The sequence below is a fragment of the Myotis myotis genome, unplaced genomic scaffold (assembly GCF_014108235.1).
Source record: "Myotis myotis isolate mMyoMyo1 unplaced genomic scaffold, mMyoMyo1.p scaffold_m19_p_8, whole genome shotgun sequence".
NCBI lineage: Eukaryota > Metazoa > Chordata > Mammalia > Chiroptera > Vespertilionidae > Myotis > Myotis myotis.
This window is the reverse complement of record NW_023416390.1, coordinates 22780034-22804141: the sequence shown is the minus strand read 5'-3', so window position 1 is coordinate 22804141 and position 24108 is coordinate 22780034. Positions and strand designations below refer to the sequence as shown.

At 56.9% G+C, this 24108-nt stretch overlaps 1 protein-coding gene across 1 annotated transcript; it reads right to left on the bottom strand.

Moving 5' to 3' along the window:
* Window positions 1-235: 235 nt before the first annotated feature.
* On the bottom strand, window positions 236-23167 carry ASIC4 (acid sensing ion channel subunit family member 4). The gene is made up of 10 exons (XM_036319325.1): window positions 21767-23167; window positions 5931-6075; window positions 5707-5834; window positions 5357-5519; window positions 4800-4856; window positions 2765-2918; window positions 1525-1616; window positions 1370-1449; window positions 882-986; window positions 236-697 (listed from the first exon to the last, which is right to left on the bottom strand). Exons 1-10 carry the CDS (start codon window positions 22346-22348, stop codon window positions 584-586), a joined length of 1620 nt encoding a protein of 539 aa, XP_036175218.1. The 5' UTR covers window positions 22349-23167; the 3' UTR covers window positions 236-583.
* Between the last annotated feature and the right edge of the window lie 941 nt (window positions 23168-24108).

Genomic DNA, 24108 nt, shown 5'->3' with positions numbered 1-24108 from the left:
TGGGACAGGGGGAATTGGGAGCTGGGCCAGGCCTGCTGGGCCATCCGCTCCCCCTGCCTCCATGGAGTGGGCCTGGAGAGGGGCAGGAAGTAGGAGAAGCCCAGCAGTCCCAACTCCTGGGAGCCCGCCCTCTCCTGCTGACACTCTAGGGCTGGGACCCTGGCTGTCACTGAATCACCCACCCCCATAACCCCACCCATCTTCTATATCTGTACTCCATCCCCACCCTGTCCTCCCTAAATATATACAAATGTACAGAGGGTTCCACCCCTTCTGGGGTTGGCCACTTCCTCCACCTCCCTCTCTTCTCCACTCTCTCCTCCACAGGGGGCCATGGTCTGCTCTCCAGCTCTCCCCAGGCACCAACCTTGGGAGGGGGTATGGACAAGAAGGACCCTTGTGCGAAGCAGCTGGCGCCAGGGTCGGTGAGAACAGGAACTGAGTGTCTTCCCAGTGAGCACCACCCTCTCCCTGTCAGCCTTGGGCTGCCCACAGGCCTTCTGTCCTGGGAGCAGGAGGAGACTATTTTGGGGATCCAGGGAGGAGTCCCAGATGCCTTGGTCCTTTTAGACACAGCATCATCCTAGCAAGCGAAGTCTTCAAAGAGGCCTCCTGCAGGGCCGTGTGGGTGGTGGTGGTTGGGGAGCAGGTTGCTGGCTCCCCCACCTTCAGCCCGACCCCGGCTCAGACAGGGACTCTGCAAGGTGAAGAGGGAGAGTTCAAACCATGCCCCCAAGCGTCACACAGCCAGCCTTTCCCTGTCTCCTGTGGCAGAGGCTCCAAGGGAGCCCAGGAACCCCTCTCAGGCTGGTACAGAAACCATGAGGGTGCTCAGTCCTGGGAGAAGGCGCTGGCTGCATCCTCTCAGGGCTCATCCTCACCTGCTCCTTCAGCTCCTGCAGCCCCAGAGTGGAGATGCCCCCAGAGGAGGTCCGCAGGGGGGTCTTGGGACGACGCCACACCCTCTTCAGCCGGTCCCAGGACACCTTGGGGTTCAGGGTGAGGGGACAGTTGTGGGCTCGGGAAACTTGGTAGAGGAGAAGGGCAGTAATGAAGCGGGGAAAGAAATATCCTGGCATCTCTCCCTGGTATTGGTAGAGGAGAAGGGCAGACTAGCCAGGTTCACCTTATAGCACTTGCTACCCAGCAAACCCCAACTAGGACTCCCGACCCTCTTCCCCCACCCCCTTCTCCTGACTTCTCAGCAACTTCAGGCCTTCTAGTTAGTCAGGGGACCCTGGCAAAAACCAGAGCTTGACTTCCTGGCAGCCAGCTCCACCAGGAAGCCCACACTCCCCTCTGCTTTTCCCACAGGCCCCTCCTCTCCTCCGCCAGCTGTGTGGTGGCCCCCGACAGGCCCCTTCCTTGCCTCATAGATGTAGTCGAGGATCTCCAGCAGTGTGAGGATGCTGGCCCCGATGAACAGGCCCATCTGTCCCCCGAGGTCTCCTGGGGATCATGAAAGCGGGTCAGAGGGAGCAGGCCCAGCTGACCCACGCCCATGGAATCTGAGCCAGGTCTCACCCAACAGGGCTGACAAGCCATAGGCTGCTCGCTGTTCCATGGCCTCGGCGGTCAGTGCTTCAAAAAAGACATCTAGGACCAGGAAGTTCTCCCTGCAGAGGCAGGAAGCAGAGTGTCCATGTGGGATCACCTTCCAAGGAGGTGGCTGGCAGGGACATCCCAGGTCCAGCAGATGCTGCTCTGAGACCCCTTGTGCAGGGAAGCTGGTGACTACCCTCAGACACCCCAAGGCAGTGAGGGGAGGCAGTTCCAGATACATGTGAGCTTCACACTTCGAGGGTTATCAAAAGGCCTGGGAGAGCAAGAAAGCCTGGGCCTGCAGATTCCCGCCTGTCTTCTCCTCCAAAGCAGCAAATAGTGTTCATGTTGCCTCATCCCTATCCCTCTCTAGAACGTTCAGTGGCTCCCTATTGCCCAACAGTCCACTCCAAAACTCCTCTTCCACACTTCCAAGACTGCCCACGATCTGTTGCACTGTGCCTTCTTATTAATCCGCTTTCTTACCTGCTTCTGGTCCCCCTCCTACTCAGGCCATCTCCGCACCACCACACAGTTCTCTAACTGAGATGCCACCCCTCTCTCCTCCTTTCTCTTCCTCTCACAGACCCAGGCTCCTCAGAGGCCCAGCTCATGCCTACCCTGCTTCCCTACCCCATGCCCATTAATCTCGCCTGGGGCCTGAGGAGCATACCACAGCCTCACACAAGGACTCATCCACAAATTGTGGCATGGGTTTTGTATCATAATCATCTGTCTTCACAGGACCCAGCACCGGGCCTGGCACCCAGAGGATGCTCAGCATTTGTAGACTGGCTGCTGGGCGCCAGACCCAGTGTTCGGTGTGGCCCCTCCTCACTCCTCTCCCAGTCCTTCCAGTTTCTCTCCCTCAGCACAGCATTCACTCAACATGCATTTAGCAGCCCTAGGTTGCTGAGGAAGACAACACATAAACGGAGGGTTCTAAAACAATGGGTGCATGCAATGACAGAGATAGGGTGCTATGGCAGCTCAAATGAAAGGCATGTGGACCAACAAGGACTTCCCCGGAGGTGGAGACAAAGGATGTGACTTGGAGGATGGGTGGGGGTTAGTTAGAAGAAAAGGACTGAAAGCATTCCTGGCAGAAGGCTCATTATTAACAAAGATGCAGCCTACTCCCCGTCTCCATCATGCACCAGGTGTGAAGGTGGCTTCCACCACACACACATGCACACACGAACACACACATGCACACACATACCGTATGTAGGTCTCATTGCGGTTGTACTTCCTGGCCAGGTACCGGGCTGAACCCCTGTTGGGGATCCTGACCATGGAGATTTCTTTCCCGTAGCGGGTCAGGTTGCAGGGAGTAGGACAGAAACATGGGCCCTCGGAGCCCCCACCCAGGGAGTCTGCAACACAGAGGCACCAACTGCAGTGGGGGTGGGGGGTGGCCCAAAGGCCCACCAGCTGCAGAGGCTGTCCTGAGGCAGCCATGCTCACACTAAGGGCTTTTACTGGCCAGCACTGGCACTGCCTAGAGAGCACTGGATGGGGGAGAGGGGGAGGTCCCTTCCTGGACCAGCTTCAGGCTACCCAACAAAGCAGATGAAGACAAAGCTCCCGGCACCCTCCCACAGGCTTGTCCCTCTGTCCCCAGCTCCCTGGGCAGCAGGGAGGGGGGTCCTCATGGCTCAGAGCTCATCAAACACATGAGGCCTCAGACACACAGAGGACTTGGAGAGGACGCTGGGATGAATGGGTGGATGGATGGGTGGATGGATGGAAGGACAGATGGAGAGACAAGAGAACAAGCGGATGGACAAGTTTGTATGCTTAGTAAGCTGGGTTTTCTCTGTTCACACCTTCAGATCCACTCTCCATTCTCTTTCTTTCACTGTGCCCACGAGGCTGAGCTCTGCTAAATGCATCACCTGACTCCCTCATCCCCTGGCTTTGGGTTGGGAGGCCCCAGCAGGGTCAGAAGGCCAGGAGGGGAGAGATACCAGGGTATTTCTTTCCCCGCTTCCTTACTGCCAGGCCATAGTTAGCAGGGCCTTCATTCCTCCTCTCGTGACCACAGCTCCTGCCCATCAGCCCTCTCTGTGAGTTCCAGGGGGCTCCCCTCCTGCACCCATCCAGGCCTGGGGGCGGAAAGCCTGCTGGTGTTGCTAGTTCTGTGAAGTCTCACCATCCCTTGTGGTTTACTTATCCCTGCTCACACACCTGTTCCTTCACTAGACATCCTTCACCCACCCCTCTGACTGCCACAGTTGGTGAGTGGGACAGGGAAGGCCTCAATGCGATTCTACTGCCTCAGCAACTCAAGCCTGTCACTTCTCTCCTCCCCTGGCCGCATCATCTGGGTTATTGCCAGGCTCTTCCGACTCACGCTGCTTCTAGTCTCACTCCGCACCTATCCATTTCCCACATGTAATCAGAGTCACCTTCCTAAAATCAGATAGTATTCTTGCCTTGCCTTAAGCCATTGTTGGCTTCCCAGAGCCTCCTCTATTCTTCCCCACCCCCTCTGCTGTGCTTTGCCCTCCAGCCACACTGATCTTTCAGTGCCCCAGACATACGCTTTCTCTGGCCACAAGGTCTTTAGCATGCGCTCTTCTTGCTGTCTAGAACATGTCCCCTTTACACCTGGGTGACTCTGACGTACCTTCAAGTCCCAGTCTCTGTCACTTCCTCTAAGAAGCCCCTCTGCCTTCCCAGGTACATGCCCCTCCCTGGGGCCTTGTAGAATCTCTGAGGTTCCCCTACCCAAGGACTAACACACTGTGTCTTGATGCCTATCCACAGCCTTGCCGGCAGTGAGCTCTCTCTGCAAGAGCAGGGCTCTTGTTCCCATGCACACACCAGCACAGGCTGTAAATGTCTGTTGAATGAATGAATGAATGAATGAATGAATGAATGAATGAAGTGCAAGTCAGACAGGACCTATGGACAGATGGGGCCTGCCTTACCCACACTGGGAGCCAGCAATGCATTTTTCCTTACACCAAGAAAGGAGTCATTTCACTTCCCCAGAGAGGCAAGCTCATTCTGAACCAAACCTAGAAGTCTGGGTTCTCTGCAACCCCTCACCCAGCTGCCTCCACTTACCCAAATGTTCACACCTGCAAAGGTCTTCAGACCCCTGGAGGTATGGGATAAGGCTCAACCCCCAGGAAGAACCCCCAGGAAGAGACTGGGAGGAGGAGAGCCAAGGTTGTTAGGTGAAGGGTAGACAGAGAGGTGAAGAGGAGGGTGATGGAGAGGCAGGAAAGGGAGCAGGCAGCACGGACCCAGTGTGTGGTCGGCACACTCAATGTAGATATTTGGTGGGCAGATGGTCTCATTGCCTGAAAGGAGAGAAGATTATTCCTGGAGTCTACGGTTCCATCCCCTGTGTCCCACCCCATTCCCAAATGTGGGCACACTTGTGCATGCACACACATGCCCAAGGTGTACACGTTTGCACATACACATGCAGGCATGAATGTATACATGCTCAAGCATATAAGCATGTAAATGTACGCATGCATATAGACATACAAACATATGCACACTTGTGTGCACACATATGCACACACATTTATATACATGGATTGAAACGTGCACACAACCCCCAGAAGTACACAGGTATATATGTACATGGTCACGTGTATGTATAAATACATGTCATCTATGTGCATATGTTAAAACATGCATAAAATCCCAAACACACACACTCACATGGGTATAGACATGCACACATGTTGCACACATGCACCTGCCCGTGCACATGAGCAGTCCTCTGCCCCTGGAGGTTCTGGAGCCTGGCAGGGTGGCACAGAGGGTCGGCAGGGTGGTGGGTGCCCACCTGGCATGTGCACCATTCGGCAGTGGCAGCGCTGAAGCACGGCCTCCTTTTCACAGCGCAGCCGGCAGGCAGACACACTGTAGGCCGAGTAACCCTGAAGCTCAGGCTCCCTGAGCCCGCTCTCCGCCCGGCAGTTGCCCCAGGGCTGGGGCAGATAGGTCAGCTGCAGAGGTGGGCATGATGGGGTCATGCCCAGGAGTACCATCTGGCCCTCCAGTGCCCACAGCCCCAGCAAAGTCCATGGGTGGACTGGTGGGCTGTGAGCTGGGAGGGCAGGTCTGGTCAGCATCCCCTCTAAGCCCAAAGGCCCAGCCCCGGGCCCAACCCAGTGCCCAGCTGGAGGTGATCACCCGCTGTTCCTGGCAGGACACGAAGGTCTGGAAGCCTGGGGACACGCCGAAGCCCAGCTGGTGGATGTAGGGTGGCTCCTCCTGGCTATGGATCTGCACACGGATGCCAGCCTCAAACGATGTCTCATCTGCACAGTGGAGAGGGGGACCTTTGGAAAGCCATCCCGGCAGCTGGCCCCGGCCAGAGTCCCCAGGGCGGCCCTGTCCCTTTCCCGTCTGCGTACTTGTCTCTCTCCAGATGGGCAGGTACTCCTCCTGCTGGATGTCCAGCATGATCTCCAGGCCACTGCCCATGCCCCCAGCCCGGCTGGGAAGGGAGCTCTGCGGGTCTGCATTGAAAGTATAACACTTCCCATAGCGAGTATAGACCTGCAGGGTGAAAGAGAAGAGAAGGGGAGATGGAAGGAGAGCTAACACTCCTTAGGTTTCCCTGCACCCCCTTCCCTGCCTGGGCAGCCCTGTCCCATATTCCAGGAATCAGTCTACAGCCCAGCCTCTCACCTGAGCTCCATCTTTTCTGCTGACATCCTCCCTTAGATGATTGAAGGCATCCCTAGCTTAACAAATCAATAGCAGAATTCTTGACATCTTCCCAAATCCTGCCCCCCCCCCCACCACCACCATTCTCCTTCTCTGAGTGAAGGGCCCCATTATCTACCAAATTTCTCAAGTCAGAATCCCTGAAACCTCCCTTTCCCTCACCAGCAACTGTCGTGGGCAATTCTACGTCTGAAATCTATTTAGAATTCATCCACTTTCCTTCCACATTGTGTCCCCCTTTCACCACCATCGCCCACCTGGCCACAGTGGGCCTCTAACTGCTTTCCCCTCGCCCATCCTTGCTTCTGCCTCCAGGCCGTTCACACAGTAGCCAGAGTGCTCCTTCCACCCAAGTCGCCTGTCAGCTTAGAGCCCAACAACGGCTTTCCATTCCCTGCAGAACAAAGCCCGACTCCTTCCCTCGCCTGAAAGTCTGCGTGTGACGTGACCCTTGCCTACCTCTCCTGCCACTCCGCCCCCAGCTCTCTGACAAATTCAACCTCATGGTGCGCCTTCCTTCCTCAGACCTTTGCTCACTGGGGTGCCTCCCCTGGAATGCCTCCCCCTCCCATTTTGGCAGGGCTAGGTGTTCACCTCTTAAACCTCAGCTTAAGCGTCTTTCCTCACCACACACTCATATACCACTCACGTGCACAGTTCCACCTCCACCATCAATCAACATGTTTGTGGATTTGCTCAAAGTACTTATCAACACCTGAGATGATCTTGTTTATCTGTTTGTCTCTTAGTTCAATGTCTAACTCTCCCCCACCAATAGACTGCACCTGCCCCAGTGCGGGGGGTAGGAGTGGAGAGGGACACAAAGGACTCTTTTTAAAAAATATTTTTTTTATTGATTTCAGAGAGGAGGGGAGAGGGAGAGAGACAGAAATGTCAATGATAAGAGAGAATCATTGATCAGCTGCCTCCTGCATGCCCCACACTGGGGACCGAGCCTGCAACCCAGGCATATGTCCTGACTGGGAATCCAACCGTGTCCTCCTGGAGTCCACCGCAGCCATTCAGCCACACTGGCTGGGCAAGAACTGTTTAATAAGCAGTTACTGCAGCGCTGAACAAAGCCCATCTTCTAACTCTGCAGAGAGTTCTCCAGCATAGGCACCAGATGGCACTAGCGCCCTGGGGATGGAAGTTGAGGCTCCGCTGGGGACGTAGCTGTGGTGGGAATTTATTCAGCAGCTGGGGTGGGGAGGAGATTGAGGGAGAGGTGGATGCAAGTCCTCCCCCGCCCCCCGCCCTGCCCGCCTCACCGCACAGAGCCCCTGTGTCAAACCCATCACAGGCAGCACCTTCCCTGGGGGCCAGGGGTCGGCGCACTCAATCACTCTCTCTCACTCCGCCTCCCCTCTCCTTGGGAACACTGCTACACTGGCAAAACTGGGAAGAAGGCATGAGGCATGTAAGGGAAAAGATATCCTGAATGCCTCAGAGGGAGGGTGTAGAAGGGAGAGGGGTTGGGTTGAGAGCAGTGGGAATGAGGATCTGGTTGTGGGACCGGGTTAGGTCTCCCATCCTCACGAGGTGAATCGCCTTGCTGATCCTCCCCTCTCACACCATTCTTCCATCATCCTAATACGCTGCCTCAGGTTCCTAAAACAAAACAAGCGCCACGCATTTACAAAACAGGGCCACATCCACTGCTGCCCCATTTCACCCACTCAGCAACCTGGTATCGGGCCGGTTGAATTAGCCAGATTATTACAGACAGGAAACCGCAGCTCAGAGAGGTGATGGGATTTGCTCAAGGGTCACACAGCTCATCAGTGGGAGGAGTGTAATTCATCTAGATGTGGGTGCCCGATCCCCCCCCACCAAGTCTACTCTCAGCCCTTGTTTCCGCCCCATTCCGCTGGCATGTGACCCAACACCCATCCCCTTTTCTCCGTTCTCTATACCCTCCTCACTCTTTCTTCTCCAGATCTGCTGCCTCTCAATTCCTCAATTCCTCGCCTGTCCCTCCCCTCCTCCTTCTGCACCTCGCTGTCTTCTGGGTTCCAGTTCTTGACTCTGTCTGTGTCACCCCTGGCCAACTGCCTGCCATGTGTCCTTCTGTGGGGCAGCAGTGGACATCGCTGGCAGTTCCAGAGCTTCTCTCTGGCCCGGGCACTGTGCTAAATGGGTAGCGTATGCTTTCCAACTGCATCCTCACCAGCACCCTATGTCCAACAGGTGAGGAAAACGAGGCTTGGAGAGGTGAGCTGATCTGCCGAAATCTCCAAGATCAGTGCTTCTCAAACTTCAATGCGTCGATGTGCACACAGAGCACCTGGGGATCTTGGTAAGTGAGGATTCTGATTGTGTTGAATGTGTTAGGGGGCAGGACTGAGATTCTGCATTTCTAACCACCTGCTGGTTGCACTTTGAGGTGAAGAGGAAGAGTCCAGCTAGACCAGTGATGGCGAACCTATGACACGCGTGTCAGAGGTGACACGCGAACTCATTTTTTTGGTTGATTTTTCTTTGTTAAGTGGCATTTAAATATATAAAATAAATATCAAAAATATAAATCTTTGTTTTACTATGGTTGCAAATATCAAAAAATTTTTATATGTGACACGGCACCAGAATTAAGTTAGGGTTTTTCAAAATGCTGACACGCCGAGCTCAAAAGGTTCGCCATCACTGAGCTAGGCTAACACTCTCACTAGAGAGAGGGGCACCCTGAAGGGGGCTGGGTGCAAGCTATCTGGGCCCCCCCCCCACAGTGGTGTGGGAAAGGCAGAAGGGAATATATAAGCATTCGCCCCAAATTTTAAAGCACCCACCCTCTTCCTATTCCGGGCCAAGATGTTGGAATCAGCTTTTGCTGACGCAGCCAGTTTTAAGTATACGCTCCAGTTGAGAGGCTAAACAAGGCATGAGCTGCATGGGGACCAGGGTAGTAAACTGCTCACTCGTGTCTCCCAGCATGCTGCACCACCTCGGCAGAGCCCTGACTGCTGGCTACTCGTGGTCTTCCCACATCTCAGCCTCATCCGTGGGACTATGGACTGTCTGAGGCCAGGAGCCCCACTTGACCATCTTGGCATCCCCAGAGCCCAATGCAATTTGCAGAAGGAGACATGAGATGGAGGGAAGGAGTGCAGAGTGAACACTATCAAACAGCCCCACTTAGTACCAGGTCCTGCGCTACGTGCCTTTGATCTATTTTCTCCTTTGAGCTGCCAAGGTAAATATTACCTCCACTTCACGATGAGGAATCTTAGAGAGGGACAGTGGCCTGGCTAAGGACATACAGCAAGTAAATGACAGCAGAGATTCAAACAGAACTGAGCCTGATGCCAAAACAGAATGCTTATAAAGCACCTGGTAGTGTTTAGCAAATGAACGACTCGGGTAGGTCTGGGCCAACCTCTCTACCTGATACCTCCAACAGGTACACACAGACACACGGCGCATGACCCTGAGCTCAACCCTGTGCAGGGCCAAGCCCATCGGCGAGGCTTTGGCTCTGATGGCTTTGGAGGGGAGTGGTTATCTGGCACCCCTGCCTCAAGTTGGCTGGGCAGAGTGGGTGTGACAAAGGGAGAGGGGTAGAAGGACTCTGAGTCTGATGTGTATACTTTGCAGGAAATGGACAGGCCAGACTGGCAGGGCCAGGCCACCTGCACCGCCTGGGTCAGGCCCGACTGCTGCGCAGAGCAGAACGTTGCTCTGGAGACGGCCCCTGGGTCAGGCAGGCAGCGCAGGTGGAGCCGCCAGCTCCTAAGTGGCAGAACATTTGTGGCAGCACAACCACCATCTCTTCCATGGAGACGGCACGGCCACTCAGGCACATGGTCCCACTGCTGGCCACTGCTCTCTCCCCCTGGACAGGCCTGAAAGGAGGGCATGTGCACAGGAGCTGAGAGTCTAGGGCTCAGCCATGGGAAGGGGCAGAATGTGACTCGATGGGTCAGGGGCTATCTCCAGATCACCCACCACCAGCCCTCTGCCTCTGTGTGCCAAGCCAGCTCAGCCAGGTTCAGTGAGCCTGAGAGGGGGCGGTGAAGGATTGAGAAAAGACAGACAAGAGAAAAAAGCTGGGTCTCGGTGGGACGCTGTTCTCTCTGATGGAGAGCTAGCGACAACGCCTATAAGCCATGTCTTTATTTTATAGCCGGATTCCACGAGGCAAAGTAAGGGCGTGGTCACAACGTTCTCGTGGGTTTCAAATCTACTCAATTACATGCACCTGAACTCTATCAAGCCCACCTCACTCAGCTACGTGGGACCACAGGTTTGGGCCATAGGTTCAAGCTTACAACTATAGCCTTTGGCTATAATTGTGCTGGGAGGGCTTTGCCCGCCAAGCTAGGACTTGCACGTGGCTTTGCCACGAGAGGACGGTCCCCTCTCATTAGTCTGAGGCTTGAACCTGTCCAAAAACTGTGGCTGCTCTCCACACCTCTGGACCCTGTCCCCATGCCAGACCCCACCCCCTCCCTCAAAAGGCCCTCCTCTTCTCTGCCCTTCCTTGCTCTCTGCCTTAGTTCCCAGGTCCACCCTCCTGGCCCTAGGCTGAGCACATGGCCTCCCAGAGCCCTCTGGCCCTAGGCTGGACAGCTGAGACTCTGTCTGCGCTGCATGCAGACCTTGGGCTCTTCACCACCTTCCTTCTGGCTAGCCTCTATCTGTCACTCCCGGATCACCCCCCCTGTAGTGTTAGCCTGGACCAGCTCTGGGTCTGTCTGTCTCCCTGGCCTCTGTCCCCTGATCTGTCTCTCAAGTCCCTCCTCCTGGCCTGTCTGTTCTCAGCCTCTAGTCCATCTGGCCTGTTTTTCTGTCCCTTGCCTTTTCTTGGCCTGTCCATCCCCCTGGCCACTGTCTTGCCCTCCCATTGGTCTGGCTACCACCACCCCTCCCCCACCACCTGGCACCCTATTCCTTTGCTGTCTATATCTCTATCTTATTTGCTTTCCTCCTTTCCTCTCTATCGCTTAGTCCGGCTGTCCAGTGTCTGCTTCTTGTGTTCCTCTGAGACTTTTACCTGGGCCTGAGGCTGCTCCCCGCTCAAGCCAGGAACCCCTCCCTAGGTGTGCTCCCCTTCTTCACCTGGCCCTCTCTCCAGGTCTGCCCCAGTCCATGATCAGGGGTTGGGAGAGATGTAAGCGGCTTTTCTCAGCCCCCTGACTTCCGTCTATCCACAGCTTCCATTTCCCCTGGCTGGCTTGGCTGTGTTTTCTCCCATCCCTCCCCATCCCCTCATCCTCCCGGCAGTCACAGAGACCATGGGGTTAACAGGCAATTAGCAAGTCCAGGGCTCAGAGCTGCGAGGGAGAGGGCCCAGCCTCCAGGAGATAAGAAGCAGCCAGGAGCAGCTGAGTCTGGGCTAATCCCAGAGCTAATCTGCAGCCTGGGCTTTATCTCTGCTGCCTTTTGGGCACCCTGCCTCTGCCAAGGCCCTGGCACAACACCCCCATTTTTCCATGGCAGCTTCATTTCCTCCAAAATTCCATCAGCCCTCTGCTGCTGCAGTCCAGTCTCTTACTAGTACTTAGGCCCCTGGGATCATTGCCCTTCAGCCTGCAGTGCCCTGGGGTCCAGTGGAAGGGGGTGCACCTGCATATACCCTGGATTGTGACTAGCACCCCCAGGTCCGAGAGCTCCCAGCCCAGTTTTATTCAGGGGTGGCACAAGCGTCCAGGTTCGAAGCCTCCTTCTCTATTCTCACCAGGGGCAGAGGAAGAAAGATGGCACCAACTCAAAAAACCTGGGGGGTCTGCACTCAGTCCAAATCCTCACTGTACAAAGGCCAAAACAGAAGCCTAGAGATGCAAGGTGCTTATCTAAGGACACACAGAAAAAAGGGGGGCAAGTTCAGAATGAGAACCCAGTCCCCCCACCCAGGGGCCCCAGCTTTCTCCACTAACCATAGTCACCCCTGGGGAGTCAGGAGAGCCTGGTCCCAGCTCCAGCTCCACCACTGACAGCCTGTGTAAGCTTGGTTAGTAAAGTGATTTATTGACTTCTTTGGACCTCAGTTTCCTCATCTGTCAAGTGAGGACAGAAATTCCTGCTTGATTTATTTCACAGGGTGGTTGTAAGTCTCAAAATAGACGATATATATGAAAGCCATTTGCAAAGCGAAATCATATACATGATGCCTCAATATTAGTATAATAAGAGTGCTGTAGAGACCAATAAGAACCAAAGTGGGGCAGAGATCAACCATTGCATATGGTGCCAGGAATGGAGCCACATAAGTTCATAACTTAGGGGCAGGGCACAAATCTTGAAGCCTGACAAACAGGGTTCAAATCCTGACTGCCACCAACCTGGAACGAACAACCTAGGTTTGTGGTTTCACCTCTCTGAGCCTCGGATTTCTCATCTGTACAGGGGAATAGGATTCCTCCTCGTAAGATTAGTCAGGAGGATTAGAGATCAGTTCAGAGTGATACACAGTAGGTGTTCAAGAAAAGGGGGAGCTTTTTTGGGCAACAGCACTTCCTGCCAAAATGGTGCAGCAACTTTGATCTTTTATTTCCCCACCCCTCACAGGGCCTCATGCACCTTGGCAAAGGCTCTCTCTGCATTTTGGGAGAGACAGCGATTTCATAGAGGCCAGAGCGAGACCCCCAGGCTCTGAGCTCGGGCTCCCCCACAAGATGGGAAGCAATACCGAGGGCACAGGCCAGAGGCCCAATGTGGTTCACACGTGGGACCTGCCCTTATTGTCTATAGGATTTGGACGCAGTCATTTTAACCTCTTGCATCCTCCATTTCTCTTCTGGTAAAATGTAAGTAAAAAATAGACACCCTTCAGAGGTACTGCGAGGGAAGAAACAATGTACATAAATAAGAGCCACAGCTAACATTTATTTAGCCTCACTCTGTGCCTAGCACAGTCCTAAGTGCTTTATTAACTCCTTAATCCTCACAAAAACCCTAAACTGGAGGTCTCTAATCATTTGCACTTTACAGGCAAGAAAGGAAGCCCAGAGAAGGTAAGGAGCCTGCCAGGTCACGCAAATGTAGTGGGGCTGGGGACCAGGCAGTCTGCTGCTGAGTCTGTGCTCACAGCCACTGTGCGATGAGATACACCTGGCCTCGCACCAACAAACAGTAGGTGCTCAAGAAACAGTGTGTTCTAACAACACGTATTAGTCCAACACTTGAGCCTGTACGGTGTGTCAGGTGCTGTGCTTGGTACTGGGGACGATCCAGAGAACAAAACAGACAGCCTCTGCCCTGAAGGAGTTTGCTGTCCGGCTGCAGAGACATTCATTCATTCGGAAGGTGTTTACTGAGCACTTACACTCTGAGCCAGGTGCAAAGCAGTGGGCAACAAAACTCCAAGCACACAGGCATCGACAGACCATTACTAGCAGTGACTGGTGCTATGATGGGGGCTGGTACCAGTTCTCTGACAGTGGAACCGGGGTTCAACTGGGTGGGAGAGTAAATAAAGCTCCTCAGAGCAAGCCCAATCGCCCACCCAGAAAGGGCATCAGACCATGCCAGAGTCAGACAGAGGAGAATACCCACTCCCCAAGCAGGCCAGCACAGTCCCCCAGCCCTCACCCCCACGGCCCCCCAAGTGCTTTTCACGGTGCCTTCCTCCTGAGGTAGAAGTGCTGTGGGTTAGGAGGAAATGGGCGCAGCGGGGTCTGTTCACATCTAAATGTGGGAGCGGGGGTGGGAGAAAAGTAGGAGCCGGGTCTAAGCCCTGTGACTCAGGCTGAGGCTGAGCTGGAGCTCGGAGCCCCAGAGAGCTTGGGGCTGGGCGAGAAACCCTGGCCCCAGGCCAGCGCGCGTTTCCACCGGAGAGGAGCGCTCAGGACTGCCAGGCGCAGGGAGACGGCCAAACCTATTCCCAGGTAACAGTTGCCTAGGCCTTAAACCCTAAAACGTCAACTTTCCAGGCGGGAATATTTTTAATTTGTAACGAGGTCTTTCCCCGACATTCCCGCCCCTCGAAGCAAAGTTATGCGTTAGAGTTTTGCTTACACCGTGGAGCACACATCCCCAGGCCCCCTCCCCCGCCAACCACCCCTACCCCCGCCAACCACCCCCACCCCCACCCCCAACCCCCGCTCCGACCCGGCGGGAGTTCAGGAGCCCAGACTGAGAGGTGGCAGTGGTAGTGGCTGTGGCGACTGCGGTGGGTGGGAGGGTGTACGCCACTCAGGGCCCCACTGTCCCCACCGCCCCCCAATCCCACAGACACCCTGGGGACCAGACCTGGCCAACCCGCCCCAGAGAGCCGCACCCAGCGCCGCGCGCTCCTCTCCGCCCCTCCTCTCTCCCGCGGGGCAGGCATCCATCACCGCGCCCGAGCGCCCTCCCTCCCGTCTCCTCCGGGCTCCTCGGCTCTCCTCCCTGGGTTTGCCTCATTTGCATTCCCTCGGCTCCCGGCTCCTCGGCAAAGTGACCTCCGCACACAGCGGCGCCAGAGGCTTCCACTGCGGAGGGAGCCACCGCCGCCCCCCGCCTGCCCCGGGGAGGGGCGAGGGGCGAGGGGCGCGAGCCTGGACGGCGGTGCGGGGGCCGGGGAGAGGATGCTGCAGAGTCGGGCCCGGCTGGCGGGCCTGGGAGCGGCGGGAAAGGCCTGGTGCGGAGGGGCGCAGAGGGACTCGGGAGGGATTTGAACCCTCGACCTCGGTCCCCAGCGGGCGGGAATGACTTGGAGGGCAGCGCCTGGCCAGCAAAGCTGCGCCCCAGAAACGGAACCCCTGCTTGGAACCTGGAGTTCCCCGACACCCCGTTTCCCTCCCCCTATGTACACCCACTGGAGGGGGCCAACCGTACAGGGCAGTCGCCCAAGGGTCCCCAGCCCTCGCGGGGCCGCCCAGCCCCCGGCCTGCCCCCCTGGCCCACCGAGCCGCCGCCGCCCCTCCCCCCGCTTGGTATTTACACCTTTCACACATTTGTAAGCTATTATCCTGTCCACGCTTAGTCACCGCTGAGCCAAGCGCCACGGATTTAGCTCCTTTAATCTTTCCTCCTAAATCAATCCTCCATTTCCCCTTAATCATCCGGTGGCTCCTCTCTGAACTCTCGCTGCTGCCTGGGCTGCTGCAGCCCAAGCCTGTCTCTCTGGAACGGCTCCCCCTCCAACCCAAACCGATGTCCCAAGGGCACGGTGAACATTTAGGGGTGGGGGGATCTTCAGCGCTGCCAGCCTCTGGCCTGGGAGCCACGGTAAGAAGTGTAGACACCCTCTACTCCTCTGGAAAACAGAGCCCTCTGAACCCTCCTTTCTCTCCCTCCCTCCTCCACCTCCTGCCTTGCCACCCTCATTCATCTGAGATGGTTCCAAGACCCCAAGCCTGCACCATGATTTGCAAAAAATAATAACCCAAAATTCTGCCTTCGGGCTTCTTGTCCATGGTTCTGGCTGTCCCCTCCCCAGCTGCTTTAAGGAGGTGGCATTGCTGGGAGAGCCTGGCAGGGCAGGGAAACACTGATAACTCACCGGCCTGAGGCTGTCCTCTCCTCCCCCACCAGGGTGGCTGTCCAACTCTCCTGACCACCCTTAGTCTGCACCGGCGTTCACTCCCTGCCCTCTGCCCAGGGGTCTCAACCTGCGCAACCCTGAGGTTCTGGTGCTCCCACCTCCCTGCCCCCCATTCCTGATCCTGCCCCAGCCTGGGCTGAGCAGAGGCAACCCTGCCGCCAGCCACGAGAGGGAGCAGATTCCTCCGAGAAGCAGAAGGGCAGGGGTGGGAGTCCAGGAAGAAGTACGGGTAGGGGAGGAGAGGGGGACGTGGGGGCCATTTCTTCAAATGCTAATCAGCATCTTCCGGCAGTGCCGCGAGACGCTGAGCTGATAATGAGCCCAGCTCGGGGCTGATTCCTGATTAATGAAGAGGCCACAGGGCTGCTGAGTGGGGCCGGGTGGGGCACGTCCTTCATAGCCCTCCCGCTGCCCTTGCAGACCCGTCCTCTGTAACAGTAACAGCCCCTGTCCTTGGCTGCTCCACCAACTCCACTCAAATCCCTCGCTGCCGTCTCCACGGGCCAATGAGAAGCAGCCAGACTGAGAGCGCCCCCTCCAGGAGGGCCTGGGGGCAGCAGCCAGTAGCAGGGCGGAAGATGAGGGCTAGTGCACTGGGTTTCTGCAATCTGTGAGTTGTAGGTAGACATCAGAGTATTATTTTTTTAATCAGGAAAAATTTTATTAAGGCTCGCCCTAGCTGGTTTGCCTCAGTGGATTGAGCGGTGGGCCTGCGGACTGAAGGGTCCCGGGTTCGATTCCGGTCAGGGGCACATGCCCGAGTTGCGGGCTCAATCCCCAGTGCGGGGCTGCAGGGGGCAGCTGACCAGTGATTTTCTCTCGTCATCGATGTTTCTATCTCTCTCTTTCCCTCTCACTTCCTCTCTGAAATCAATCAAACATATTTTAAATAATAATAAAAATAAATAAATAAAATAATCAAGGCTCAGGGCTTCTCTGGACAAATTGGAAGAGGTTTTCAGTTCTCCTCAGACCCCACCCTTCCCAATTGCATGCCCTTCTAGACCTAACCTGCCTGGCTCCTGAAGGCAGGACCAATCCTGAACTTAGATGTTGAATTAAATGTTCTCAAGTTTCATGCCTCAGGAAAAAATAGACCAGAGAGGACAGAGGGCTAGGGGGTGGGGATGAGAGGTAAGCTCATCTGGTAGGAAGAGCCCTGAACCAACCTCAGTGGATACCCCCTCCCTGCCTCAGGCCCTTGGAGCCAGTGGCCAAGAATGGAGTGGGATATGTGTGAAGTGGCCCCTCTCACACAGAGGATAGGGGGCAGAGATGGTCAACATGGGCCTCACCACACCAGGAAGGGAACAGGCTCAGGAGGAAGCTTGGACAGAAGGCAGCGGTTTGCTAAGGGGCCTCGAATTGGGGGCCAGGAAGCCAGAGAATGATAGAGGGCTTGCATGTTGCTCTCCTTGCCTCGTAGCTGTCCTGGTGGCAGCTGGGGTGGAGCTGGGAGAGGAGGGAGAAGGACAGGGAGGGGGACTGCCCAGCTGGAAGAGGCCTTGTCTAATTGTGCCTGATTAGTAGAGAGGAAGAGAACAGGGCGAGTGATTAATAGTCTCGGCAGTCACCAGCATGTGCAGAAGGAGGGGTGGAAGGGGGAGGGAAGCCAGAGCCCAGAGGGAACGGAGACAGTGAAGCGCCCACAGGTCCCTGGTCACCTGCCGCTCTAGGGGCTGCCTGGACCCCACAGAGAGGGGCAGGGTCCTACCCCTGTCTCCTCAAGGATTCTCCTTTTCCCCTGTGCCTCAATTTTCCAGACAATAGAATGGAAGAGAAAAGACCAAGGCCACATCCTGCACCTGGGAAGAAAGGTGCACTGCTCATGTGGTGTTTCCAAACACCTCGATGTCCCCATACACAAGCTCTATCCTCAGCTCAACCTGGGACCTCAGCCCAGAGATTGGATGCCAGGCTTCCGATCATAGCCCGCAGCTGTCATCTTATGTCCTTTGATACCAGTTGGCGCTCCCAGCCCCACCCAATCGGGCCGTCTGAACCTCGTTCCCAGGACCAGAGCTGCTCTGTCCAATACTGCAGCCACGAGCCACATGAGGCTATTTGAATGGAACATTCATTTTCTCTGTCACACTAATCACATTTCAGATGCTCAAAAGCCGGGGAGGCTAGTGACTACCATGTGGGGCAGCACATTTCTGTCATCACAGGAGTCCTGTGGGAGAGCGGTGATCTCCAGTGTGTGCTCACGCTCCTGCACCTGTGCCGGGTGCATGAATGTTTGGGAGGTTGGCTAGCATGGGAATGCTCTAATAGGGGAGAGGGGAGTGCGGGCCTCAGGGAGAGAAAGGAGGGAGGGCTAGGTGAAGGAGTAGCGAAGATGCCAGTGTCTGGGTCAGAACACGGCAGGCAGTGCTGGGAACAGTCAGGTTAAAGAGTTGGGTGGTGGCATTTTAACAGCTGACACTCCCAGAGTGCACACTAGGAGCCTGCCAGGCAGTGTGCTAAGCCAGCTCTTGAATCCTCACCGCCACCCACATTTTTTAGGTTCGAATATTCTATTGAATGGCTACGGAATCTGATGCTGAGGGAAGCTTTTTTGACTCCTCCAAGGGCACACAGCTTAAAGGGTAGAGCTGAGGTTCGAATCCACATGGTCTGGCTCCAGAACCCACACACTTGACTGCCATACCGTGCAGTCCCCAGCTGAGAGGAGATGCTGAATCTTAGAGTCATCCTTGCATTTTACAGCTAAAGAAATGACGCCTAGGAAGAAAGAGTGATTTCTGCCTTCTAGTAAGTGGGCAGGCTGAGAGCAAGCCGCAGTGGGGAAAGTGTAGATGGGGCTTGGAGCATTGGGGCGGGGGACCAGATGGCGGAAGGAATCAGGGAGGAAGGGGAGAATATAGGTGGTGGTGAAATTAGGAGATGGAGGTGGGAGCGGCTTGGTATGAGACCGAGTAAGGAGAGGGAAGGGAAAGAGGAGAAGAGCCGGGTGGGCTAGGTGGAGGGCAGCATGAGCAAAGAGGCCAGAGTATCCTCACCATCCAGGAGCCATCTTCTCTCTCTCCCCCTTCCCCTTTCTCCTCTCCAAACCTCGTCCAGCCCAGCGTGGCTCATTCCTTAAACCTTCCCAGTTCTCTTTGGCCCAGAGTAGCCTCCCTCTCTGAACTCAGGCTCTTACCATCCAGGTACCTAGTTTGGCAATTAATCCTGGCACCTCATGACACCCCTTGGTGTGCATGGCTGGTTAACGCTTGCGTGGCTGGTTAAGCTTTTGAGTGGCCCTGTCCCCGTTCCACCACAGGACTGGAGGCTGCTTGAGGACAGGGACTGGGCAGTAGGGTTTCCCTTCTTTGTTCTCCTCGCAGCACCTGGCAGGGAGCCTGGCCCAGGGTGGTGCTCAGAACACCCTGTTGATTAACTGAGTAAGTAACTGATTGGGAGTCAGCGAGGGGATATCAGGAAGCGTGGGGGTGGGGTTGTGGGGGGAAGCAATTGCAGTGGTAACAGAAGCGAGAGCAGCAGCTTAGGGGACTGGGGGAGGGTGCATTACCCGGAGTAAAAATAGGCTGGAAAATGTGACATTTATTAACTTGGATTCCGGAGGAAAGGTCACAGCAGAGTGGGGAGTGGAAAGAAGGAAACAGGAAAAGCAACACAAAACACACAACAGCCCCTTCCTTACCCAAAGCGTGTCTCTGTCACCGGCCATCTCACCACTCACACCCTGGCCGTTTCTCCACCAACCGTCCCTGTATCCTTCTCCCCACCATCGACCCCAAATCTCTATCATGGTTCCATGTTCTCACCACAGTTCATAATGGACCTCACGCCCTCATCAGAGACCCCATGCCACTTCTCCCATCTTGCCACAGCAATATGCCCCAGCTTCCTCAATGCCATAGTTCATGGACCGCCATCACAACCCATAATCCCAGACCCTGTGAATTTGCAGCAGCCTCAGCCCTAGAATGCCAGGTCCAAAGGAGAGTTACACTCAGCAGATGGGGAAAGGGGTCCAGGCAGAGGGTATGGGGTCTAAGCTGGGTGGGGGAGAGGGGGAGCACGATCCAAAGAGAAATTTCTTCCCCTCGATGCTTGCTTTGCCCCTCTGCCCCTCATCATCCTGCCACAGCCCCAGAGCTGAGACCCACACACTTGTACTATCCTTTTCTCCCCAGACCCAGCGCACACAAGGGCCTGTGGGAGATCCAGCTTCATCTCTCTGGGGCATCCCCAGGATTCAGACTCGCCAGCCTTGAGCAGGGGACTCCCTCTTCCCGTATCCTCTGGCACCTGCTCCTCTCCTGAAGGCCAGGCAGGAACCCCCTGCCTCCCTCACCTTGCTTCCCCATCCCTCCATCTCTTCCTCCCTTTCCCTCCTGCCGGGGTTTCATCACCCTTCCCCTTCCCTTTCCATCCCAGCCAGGGCCAGGACACAAACTCCAGCTCAGGGACACAAAGCACCCATTGATTTCTGCCCCAACAGCACCTGCTAAGACCGGGCTCTGTCCCCCCACCTCAGACGGGTGAGGATGCCACATAGAAGAGCCCCACGGATCTGAAAGTCCGCATTCACACTGCACTCCCCACCTCTTCTGGGGGACACTCAAGCGCTGGCTTTGGGAGCAGTGACTTTCTCATAAAAGAGGTTTGTAGCAGGATGGCAGGTCAGTGCCCTGACTCCTGTCCCAGCACACCCCTCTCCCTCTGCCCCTCCCCCCATTCCTACCCAATGGCAGGAGGACCCCGAGGCTGCAGGAGGGAGGCAGGCACCTAGTGGGAGCATGTTTCCTGGTGATACTGAGGCAGTGAGTGAGTGAGAGCCTGGGTAGGGGTGGCCCGTCCATAAGGAGGGAAAGTCCCCCGTCTCTTGGGCTGGCCCTGGAGGCTGTGCTGAAGTGGGTACCATGTTGACAACATATATGTGCATATGCATCTGGGCAGTGGTAACACGCATGAAAACACTCACATACACAATGCTGGGAGTCAGCTGGACTGGGACAGGCATCCCAGGCACCAGGAATAATAGATAACCCCTGACTGGGTGAATGGAGCACTGACAGACAGATGGCATGCAAGACCCCCACACTCACATACATGGTGAGAGATGGCAACAGCAGTCCCCACATGGGGAGCAGGGTTGAGAGAGATGGGGGGTGTCACAAGAGGGCATGGCATCTACTGCGTGACCCCGTGATCCTTGGCAGCTAAGTAAGAGCTGGGATGTGTGCACAGAGATATGTAGCTCTCTAGCTGTGTGGGTGTGCAGGTGTGCACGTGAGTGTAATGGCAGGGACACTGAATGTGTGTGACAGGGAGTGTGCAGGAAACTGTGTCCCGGAGCCATGGGTGTGTGTGTGTGTGTGTGTGTGTGTGTGTGTGCTGGGCAGCAGTGAGGGTGAGCCATGCACACAAGAGTGAATGAGTGATTCTCAGTGTCAGAGCCAGAGCCGGGCAAGGGAGCAGCAGCAACCAGGAAACGGAGGGAGGGACTGGAACGCGGGAGAAGCTGGAGGGGCAGCATGAAAGAGGGATGTGTGAGGGAGTCTGTGAAAGGGGGTGTGTGTGAGAGACAGAGACAGAAGAGACACTGACACCCAGTGTACACGAAGATCCTCTCCATCCAGCCCGCCGGCCGGGCCAGCTCCCCAGGAGGCAGTTGGAGGCCCTCCCTTGCTGGAACCCCCCACACCACCTCTCCCCTTCACCCTCATTTGGTGAGGAGAAGAACCCAGAAGCCACAGAAGAAAATTGGGGTCAGTTGGCCCTGCCGTGGTGGGGTGCATTCCTTCCCTGCAAGCTGACCAGCTTTGGGGCCCCTGGGCCCCTCCAGGACCCCCAGCCCCAGACCTGGGCACTGCGGTGGCAGCAAAGCCAAGAGGAGGAGCAGCAGCAGCGCCAGGGTAAGCCCCTGGGTGTCCCCAGCTCCATGGCTGGGGAGCCAGAGGGAAACACCAGGCTTGGGGGAGACTCGAGGCCAGCCTCTGGTGGCGGAAGGAAGGAAAACCCCGCTGAGGATGCCCCCACGCACCACCACCACCACCACCCTCCGGCCACCCCGGGCCAGGCGGGCCAGCTGGCAGGACTCACCACAGAGAAGTTGCTGGCGGAGCAGTGATGCCCACTGAAGTTGCAGCTCTTGAGCATGTCGGCAAGCTGGTGGCCAGTGCGGTTGAGGATGTCTACCATGTCAGGCTCCGGGTAGCGTAGACCGGCGGCTCGGTGCCCGTCCCGGTCTTTGGGGGGCAGCCCTGTCAGATTGGCCAGGTGGAAGATGTCAGCGTCGCTGAGTGCCGAATGCCGGAAGCGGTTGATGTTGCAGAGGGTGACAGCCGGGAAGCCCGTCACTGGGGCTGGGGCAGCGGGGTCCATTGCCACCAGGTGAGGCCAGGTCAGGTAGCCCCGGGCCAGGCCTGCCGCCTGGTACAGGAAGGCGGTCAGCGAGGTGAATAGAGCCAGTGCCCACAGGGTTCTACGAAGTCCATGGGGGCCTGGGCCACAGGCCCGGCCCAGCCCGTGCAGAGTGCTCTTGCTGGCAAAGGTGGCCAGGTCCCGGGGCGCTGCTGCCCCCCGCGCAGCCCCCAAAAGGCTCTGCTCATCCCCTGCCTCCTTCTCCTTGGGTTTCGCATCCTCCTCTGCAAATTTGATTTTGCACACAATCTCGATCGGCATCTGTCCCCGGCTGCTGGAACTGGCCAGAGCCTCCCTGCCCCTGTCCCTCCCTGGCCAGCAGCCCCCGGTGCCCTCCGGAGTGTCGGTGGTGGCAGCGGCTGTTCTTCTAAACTCAGGGCAAGCTGGAGGAGGATGGGGACAGGGTGGGGGCCCGAGGTGGGGGAGTCACTCCCACTCCCAGCAGCTCCACAGCCCTGGTGCTGCCTCTGCCGCTGCTGCCTCTGCCGCCGCTTGTCTCTCTCCTCGATCGTCTCCTTGTGGCTTCCCTTATCAGCACCAGCACAGCTGTCAGCCCCTGCGTGTGTCCCTGCGAGCAAGCGAGTGAGCTGCTCCGCCACGCCGCGCAGCCCCAGCCGCTCCGCTCAGCATGTGCTCCGGAGCCCACCCCGTGCTTAATAATTCAGGACATGTCAACAGCGTTTCACCGGCAGCACGGGCGGCAGGAGCCAGGCCAGGGGAGGGGGCAGCCCCCCAGCCCAGGACAGGGATCCCTGGTCTCTGCCGGAGACCTCGTCAAGCTGCCCCACAAACTCTTGCTATACCCTGGCCACTCGTGGGGTCCTCTGATGGCCCCACTCCCAGGCCACCCAAGGAAGAGTGCTACACCCAGAGTCCTCAGCTCATTCTGCCACTTCTCTGGACCACACCCCAGGAGGGGTCAGCCAACTCCGTCTCCCAGCTCCTGGCCTCCCTGACTCCTGAATCCAGCATCCAGCCACCACCTGACCCCACTCCCACCCCCCCACCCCCTGCTCACAGTGGCTTCTAGAAACTCCTTGGGAGAGCCACTTGTTTGAATGGGGGGGGGGGGTGCTGAGGCAGAGGAGGGCAGGATAGACAGACAAGGGGACAACATGAGGCCACCAAGATTCTTGGCTTCCTTAGAGCTTTGCTCCAGACTTCCACACTGACCATACCCTGCCCCCTCTGGGACGCTGGCCACCCCTCCCCCACTTTCTCCCGCCCCCACCCCAACTCAGTCACTCCTATGTCTGGGACAGAGGGCACCCTGGCTGGCTTGTACATCTGTGGCCACTTTGCTTCCCCAGATTTCTAGCCACAGCCAGGCTGGGGGTGGGAGAATGCTGTTGAGTGAACAGGCCAGAGAACAGAGAGGCCAAATGGGGGTATTGGAGGGAGCAGACGCGTGCAGGGGTTGAATGGCAGGGTGTGCAATCCAAAAAAAACAGACCGGGGTGTCCCCTGGCAGAGTGGGGGAGGGGAGCCCAGGGGGGCTGCTGTCCTGCGGGGGTGGGGGAGGCAGGCATGTGGGCTGTTATCACAGGCAGGGACAGACCCTGTTGGCAGCCGGGAGAAGTCTCGGTGCCCCCAGTGGGGGGGGTCCCAGTGAGCAGCTTGTGATCTGGGGTGCCCTGTGAAAGAGCAAGTCCTCAAGGAGGAGGAAGCACTTGTCCCCTAGAGGAAAGGGGGGGGGCTGATTAATCGGGGCGCTAATGAGCAGCAGGGAGAGGAAGCTCAGAGGGGCGGGGGAGGCGGCTCCATCGATCCGAGAGCCGTGGAACCAGCAGCTGAAAAAAAAGTGAGAAGGGAATCGATCTGAGGGAAACTGCAGCTGCTGGGGATTAGAGCCCGAGGTCCACCCGCTGCCCGGTGGCCACCCCTCCCGTGTGTCAGGCGTCAGGCCTGCCCCTCGGGGCGCAGCCCCTGCCTGGCCCTGGAGGAGGGGCCCAGGGATAGCCCCATGGGGGTGGGGGGTGCAGGGAGCCACCCTTGGAGGCAAGACCAGGTCAGCCCCTTCA